Source organism: Neofelis nebulosa, chromosome 13 (assembly GCF_028018385.1).
Source record: "Neofelis nebulosa isolate mNeoNeb1 chromosome 13, mNeoNeb1.pri, whole genome shotgun sequence".
Lineage (NCBI taxonomy): Eukaryota > Metazoa > Chordata > Mammalia > Carnivora > Felidae > Neofelis > Neofelis nebulosa.
This window is the reverse complement of record NC_080794.1, coordinates 84,804,737-84,811,789: the sequence shown is the minus strand read 5'-3', so window position 1 is coordinate 84,811,789 and position 7,053 is coordinate 84,804,737. Positions and strand designations below refer to the sequence as shown.

Sequence of the window (7,053 nt, the reverse complement as noted above, 5' to 3'; positions counted from 1 at the left end):
AATGACCCAGGCTGGCATGGCTCTTAGCTGTCTGCAGCCATCCCTGTCCCTCTGGTTTGGGTACGAGGTGCCTCTGGAATGCCAGCCCATCTTCCCGTGAAAATGGCTTCAAGGTTGCCAACAGGAGAACAGAAGAAGGACTATGGGATGCCACAGATGCCCATTCTGGAGCTAGCTACCTTAAGCAGATCTCTTTCTACCCTGAAGAACCTAGATATGAAAAAATATGAATGTGGGTGGGAAAAAGTAAAAGGGGGCTGGGATCAATATAGGGAGGGAGGGAGAAAGAAAAGGAAATTAAAAAAGAAAAAAGCGTGTGATCTGGGTGAGAAAGAGCTGTCAAAGCAGAAAGCAAAACACCCTAATGGGTATGTGTTCAGGAAGGTTCTGTGATGTGCAATCCAGGGTCCTGGGTGCCACTGTTTAGTTCCAGGGCCACCTTCTCTTTGGTGTTCACAGGGCGTGCATTCCCTCTGGTGGGAGGTGGGCCAGGGGGCTCGGGCAGGGCACTTCCTTTCCTGCTTTCCTGTAAAAGCACAATCCATCATGGCTTTAGAACGAGAGCTGGTTTGAATTTCGGCAGGGCTTTAAAGTCGGCAGGGAATACAGGGGCGGCCTCTGGGAGGGGCCACAGGTTTGAATGAGAAAAGCTACAAGAAACCGGCAGATAGGGTCTTCGCTTCAACAACAGATGGGATTAACAGCGCCCCACCCACGCCCGCACTTTAATGGGCCAGTTTCCCCACCTCTTCCTACTGCTACCTTCTCGGACCATATTAATTGCCAAGTCATTGTTTGGGAGCCCCATGGGGCAGGGAAGAAAGGAACAGCAGAGTTTGAAGTGGTTCTGGGAAGAGGGGTGGGAGAAACCTCAGAATTTGCCGCTGGGATAAATACTTACAGGTCATAGACCGCTCCCCAAGCGATGAGAGGAAAAAGGAATGTTAAGATGGACCCGGCTGGGGGAAGTTTCCCCCAAGGACTGATGTGCATCATTCCATGGGACCTGGCGGGGCAGATGGGAGCCCTTTCAATTATCTCTGTTCTCTGACTTCAAATTCAAACCAGACAAGCATCTTTTAACCTTTTTCCTCCTGGGGCTAGAAGGAGATGGGGGTCAGAGATGCAACCTGGGTCCCAGAGACCCAATTTCTGTTGCAAATGATTGAATCTGTAACTGTGAAGAAGGGCTCAAGGGCATCAGGATTATGCTTGGCGTCTCAGCAAGCCGGGGGCAGCCACCCTCGCCTGGCTCACCGGGCCTCACCAGGGCATCTCCCTCCCCTGGCTTTGAACCCGCAACCTGACACGGTTTCCACAGCGGCGGGGCCCCCTGGCGGGGGGCGGGGGGGGGGGGTTGGACCTCTCTCCAAAACTCCTCCAGCTCTCCTGACTCTGCTGGGCTAGGCTCCGGCTGGGGGCAGAAGGGAAGAACTTTCTCCCTCCATTTCTGAGATGGCAGGATATACTGGAAAGGATACAGGTCCGGGAAAAGAAGACCTAGGTTCGAATCCGGACGCTGTCACCAGTCAACAGTAACCTTGGGCAACTCCTCATCTTTGAACCTCAATGTCCTCATCTTTAAACGGGGATAATAGTTTTGCCGGGCCACTCCCACCTCACAGGGATGCTCAGAGAATCAGACGAGATCGCGCAAGCCCGGGGGCATTGTGAACCGTAAACCGTGAGAACGTTGGAGCCTTTCAGTCCGAGGTGACCAGGTCTGAGGTCACCCCTGTGATCCACAGGCGCGGCAGATGTGCTGAGCGTTGCCTTCGAGTAATCAGTGCTGGCCTCAATTACATCCCCAATTCAAAGTCACGGGGGAAAAGTCACAAACGCAAGCGCAAGTCAGTGTGTGTGTGTGTGTGGGGGGGGGGGCGGGGGTGTCCCCCAGGAGGGAATCGTCGCGCGATCCCTCGCTCGCGCACGCCAGCAGTCCCCGTGGGTCGGGCGGAGGCGCGCGGAGCCGGCGGCGATGTAGGGGCGGGCGCGCGCGCCGGGCTCACGCAGGCGCCCCCGTGCCGAGGCGAGCGGCCCCCGCGCGGCGCGGGGCAGTCGTGGGGCTGCGGCGAGCGCGCCCTGCACGTGGTGGGGGCCCGGGCCGAGCAAGTGCCAATCCCGGCGCTGCGCCCCCGCGGCTCTCGCCCAGCCCCGCCCCCGCGCCCCCCTCCCCGGCTTCACTTGGCCGCCGCGACCCTCCTACTGGCCGGAGAGCGGCGGCCCCGCCACAGCCGAAGGCAAGCCCCAGCGCGGCCATCCCGGACCCCGCGCCGCCGGCCTCGGGCCCGCGGGCGGCGGGCATGCTGGCATGGCAGGACGGCGGGGCCAAGGCGGCTCCCGCCCACCACAAGATTTCCTTCTCTGTCCTGGACATCCTGGACCCGCAGAAATTCACCCGCGCTGCGCTCCCGGCCGTGCGTCCTGCTCCCCGGGAAGCCAAGAAAAGTTTGGCAGAGGCCGAAGCGGGGAAGGACGCCAGCCCGGGGGACTCAGCTCGGCAACGGGAGACCCCTGGTAAGGATGCGAAGCGGTCCCCAGTTCCGGGAAGCCTCAGCCCAGATGATGCCATGGGGAGTTGGAGGCGCGCGGGGGGAGAGGGGGAAGGGCAACCGGGGACAGAGTGAGCGGCCCTTAGCGGAGCGTTCGCCAAAGGGAGAAGGCCGCCCGGGACGAGGTACAAAGTGTTGCCTTGCCTCTGTGTCGGAACTGAACTGAGGCAGAAAAGAGGCCCCCAACATCCTGGGTCAGGGATTTGCCTACCAAAGCTGGTCCCTACTCACCGGCCAAGTCACTAAGCGCCACAGTTCTATTTTTTTGCTCGGCAGTGGAAACTAAACAGCGGGCGTCCACCTTAGTATCCAGGCTCACTCATTTATCGGGCACTTAATGCGCCCGCTACGTGCCAGGGCCTAGCCTAGAGACGGGGATAAAAGTCATGGAAAACTTCAGAACCCACGAGGCAGAGAACATCATGAATACTGCCTCCATTTTATGATTGAGGAAACAGAGGTGAAATCATGTGGAGGGGTCTTCGTGAGTGCGAGGTCAGGTTTAAGCACCCGCGTGCCCACTTCCAACCACCCTTCTCACCATAGAGACACCTGCAGAGATGCCGCTGCCCCAAGCGCTCTCTCTCCCCAGACCCAACCATTGACTGGGGTGGGAGCAGGGATGGAGTGGGGCGAGGGGAGGCCGCCGTGGTCCTCTCTCCTCGAAACATTTTGACCTAACTCTGGTGGACACTTGATGAGAAGCCTGGGAGAGTTTGTGTCCGGAAGGTAGGACAAAAGACAGCAGGATCCGTGCTGGGTTGAAGCGTGGGCACGAGGCTCCCTGGAGAGACGCTGAGTCCGGGCGCAGGTCCGAGAGACGCTGGATGTGGCACAGCCCCCCGCTTCTCCTCCCCAAGTTTGGCAGTGATTGTCTGGGCCTCCGGGCGCCTCTGGCGGCTGCGCTTGGGCCAGGGTAGTCTGCCTGGTAATTGTTCGGATCGCCCCTCGGAGGGGCCGCTCTCCCCTCCCCCCACCTCCATGATCGATATTCTATTACTGGCGCCTGCATATCTCCTGCCCGCAGCTTGCAGGTACCGACTTCAAACCCCCTTTCCCTGTCTGATCCTAATATTGTTCGATTAAAACTTACCTTTAATAGATGACATCTATCGATCCGGCCCCGCACAAATCTGAAACTCTATTAACACGGCAGGAGAGAGAAGATGGGAAAGAGGGAATTTCACTTTAAGGCGGGGGGGGGGGGGGGACTTAATAACTTCTTTTTTAATTGCTAGGAGTTCCAGACCAAAATAGGCTTCTAGCGACCAGAGAGACACAGCCCTAAACGCACTTGACATTTCGATGTCTCAACGTACAGTGATCCTACCCTCCCAATATTGTCCAATATGGTCATTATTTTTTCTTAATGCAAGGTGTCACTCATTCATTCAAAACCCACTTCTTGGAAGTCAGCTAGGCGGCAGCTGAGTAAAGGGCAAGAGGATCCCGCACCCCTAAACCTCAAATCCTGGCTTGCGAGGATGTGTGGTCGCGGGGGTGGGGGAGGGGGGAGCGCGATGCCGGAGAGGGGCCGACCTGGGGGCTCTGAAAAAGAACAGGAGGAGGAGGTCTGGGGACCCGGAGGGGCTGGGTCGTGCGGGGCTTCTGGTCACCCGCCCCTTTTCCACTAGATGCTGCGGACCGCGGCGCGGGCGCGGCGTCCCCCTTGGAGGGCTCGGAGGCGGAGGAGGCCGAGGAGGAGGAGGAGGAGGCCGAGGACGCGGGGCGGCGGCGGCGGCGGCGGAGGGAGCGGGCCGCGCGCCTGGAGGCGGACCCGGCGCGTTCCCCCGAGTCCCGGGCGGCGGCGTTGGCGGCGGGGGAGCGGGCCCCCGGCGGGCTGGCGGGCTCCCCGGGCTCGCCCGACTCCCCGCGGCCGCGGCGCCGGCGCACGGAGCCCCGCTGCGCCAAGCCCAGGCGCGCGCGCACCGCCTTCACCTACGAGCAGCTGGTGGCTTTGGAGAACAAGTTCCGGGCCACGCGCTACCTGTCCGTGTGCGAGCGCCTGAACCTCGCGCTGTCGCTCAGCCTCACTGAGACGCAGGTCAAAATCTGGTTCCAGAACCGCAGGACCAAGTGGAAGAAGCAGAACCCGGGCGCCGACGGTGCGGCGCAGGCGGGGAGCGGCGCGCCCCAGCCCGGGGCGCCCGGAACGGCAGCCGCGGCGGGCGGCGGCGGCTCGGGAGGCAGCCCCGGCGCCCCCGGGCCGGGCGCGCTGCCCTTCCAGACTTTCCCCTCCTACTCGGCGGCCAACGTCCTCTTCCCAGCCGCCACCTCCTTCCCGCCGACGGCCGCCGCCGCCGCCGCCGCCGCCGCCGCCGGGGGCCCCTTTGCGTCCTTCCTCGGACCCTCCTACCTGACCCCTTTCTACACCCCGCACCTATGAACCTGGAGCTTCTCGGGGGTCCACTTCGTCGGGACTCACAAATGACTGGCGTCGTCGTGTGGTCCCGGTTCCACCGAGGGCGCCGACGTGCACGGCCCGCCCCCTCGTGGTGAACGGGTGTCTGCGCGCCGCTTCCTTTCCAGCTGTGGGGAGGCGCCACCGGAGGGCAGGGAGAGGCCGCCTGCCGACTCCCGCAGCGCCCCTTGCCGCCGCGCCGACCCCCTGAATCCACGAGATCCGCAAAGGGGATCAAGGATCTGCAGTCTTTAAAAGTGCCCCGAGACGAAGGCTGTCCTCAGAGCTTAGCGTTTCTGAACTTGGCTCTTCGCTTCGGGTCAGGCTCCATTCGGTTCAAGGGCTCCTCTTGAGGGTCTGGGTGTCCCGAGCAGGGCTGACACTGCCGCGCTGCGGGGTTGCAGATGCCGGGGACCCGAGACTTCCTGCCCACGGGTCGCTCACAATTAGGATGGACTCTTCGAACATTTTAGCTCACACACGTGGTAAGCAGCTTGCCCTTTTCGGAGCGGATGGTCTCCCTTTTCGTACTTGATTTTTGGCCCCAAACCAAGGCTTCCTCCCAAATATTGAATGAGCTGGGTCCACGAGCACACACTGGCGCGGTGAAATGGACTATTTTTCAGATGCACAAATTTCTACGTTTTTAGATTTTCATTTCAGATGGGGACTTGAGCACAATTCTTGTTCCAAACGGACTCTCCTGAGAGACTAGGTCTCTTACTTTTCTGAGAAGCCCTAGAAGTCTCTGCTAGGAAACGTAACGGCTTTGTGGCCGGGCTTACCTGCTAACGCAGACACAGTTCCGCCGCGCCGCACATTTTCTGAGCAGTTTCCCGAACCAGGCAATGGCCTCAAACGCGTAAAAATGATAAGGAAGGGACCAGTGGTTCGAAGCCTATGCCTGAGGCCGCCTGTTTTGATTTCCAGTCTTTGATATTCTTAAAACTTCAGTCCTGTTTCCTACGTCGGTCCCGGCAATGCCTAGGCCCGCAAATAGTGAACCAAAAGCTAGGAGAGAGGAGCTCCTCCGGCACACGTGACTGTCATGAATTGGACTTTTTTTTTGAGCAGCAGGCAAAAGTTCCTATTAGAGTATCAGATTAGAAAAGAATGGTATGAAAGCTGTCTTTACAGAGAGGGGACATTCGAAAGTGAATGCCTGCTGGGCTATTTTTTAAAAGCACAAACTCAACATTATTAGAGCTTCATCTAGAGCAATTCTTGTTCCAAACAGACTCTCCGATGGCATGGTGAACATGTGAAGGGTTGTCAAGGGTGTGAAGGAAGTATTTCTGGGGCTACAGCGGAAGCAAAATCGTACCCATAATGGATTCAACCGCCGCAGCTTAATGTATGGTCCTTAGTTCCAACTGCTACTTTTTTCTCCCTTAAAAGATTAGTTATTCTGTCAAATTCTCACGCCAGACTTGTTTGGAATGCTGCTTTTAGTTTTCTATGTAATATGTGTGAAGCTCATATCTCAGAAACCCAGCTCTGCCTAACTAGGTCACGTTTATTTCTTCCTTACCTGGATTTGATTATTTGAGGCCTGCTGCTATCTACGTGGATAGCATCCTGCTTGCCATTTTTTGATAGCCTGTGCCATTAAAAATTAAATTTAATGATCACGGGCTGCTTCTAAAGTACATGCAGTTTGGTCTCATGAACACATGATATCATAATTTTTAAATATCTAGTTTATGGTTATCAGAAATGATAGAAAATATCCCCCCTCCCTTATGCCAAATTCAATGAAGACTCCCTATTCACAGGACTCTCACAAGATTTGAGAATGTGTATCATTTAATTGCGTATTATTTACTAATTACTGTTTTCCTTCTATTTTATTTTATTTTGTTTTTTTTTTTTTAATTTTTTTTCAACGTTTTTTATTTATTTTTGGGACAGAGAGAGACAGAGCATGAACGGGGGAGGGGCAGAGAGAGAGGGAGACACAGAATCGGAAACAGGCTCCAGGCTCCGAGCCATCAGCCCAGAGCCCGACGCGGGGCTCGAACTCACGGAGCGCGAGATCGTGACCTGGCTGAAGTCAGACGCTTAACCGACTGCGCCACCCAGGCGCCCCAGTTTTCCTTC

At 57.5% G+C, this 7,053-nt stretch overlaps 1 protein-coding gene across 1 annotated transcript; it reads left to right on the top strand.

Moving 5' to 3' along the window:
- Nucleotides 1–2,138: 2,138 nt before the first annotated feature.
- On the top strand, nt 2,139–6,797 carry NKX1-2 (NK1 homeobox 2). Its single transcript, XM_058698046.1, has 2 exons — nt 2,139–2,517; nt 4,187–6,797. The coding sequence occupies exons 1-2, from the start codon at nt 2,304–2,306 to the stop codon at nt 4,936–4,938; spliced, it is 966 nt and encodes a 321-aa protein (XP_058554029.1). The 5' UTR covers nt 2,139–2,303; the 3' UTR covers nt 4,939–6,797.
- Nucleotides 6,798–7,053: the final 256 nt, after the last annotated feature.

Excerpts from the sequence above, each read along its gene's own strand:
- NKX1-2 (XM_058698046.1), top strand. The coding sequence starts at position 2,304 with ATGCTGGCATGGCAGGACGGCGGGGCCAAGGCGGCTCCCGCCCACCAC. Across the intron at positions 2,518-4,186 it reads TCGGCAACGGGAGACCCCTG|ATGCTGCGGACCGCGGCGCG; the intron begins GTAAGGATGCGA and ends CTTTTCCACTAG.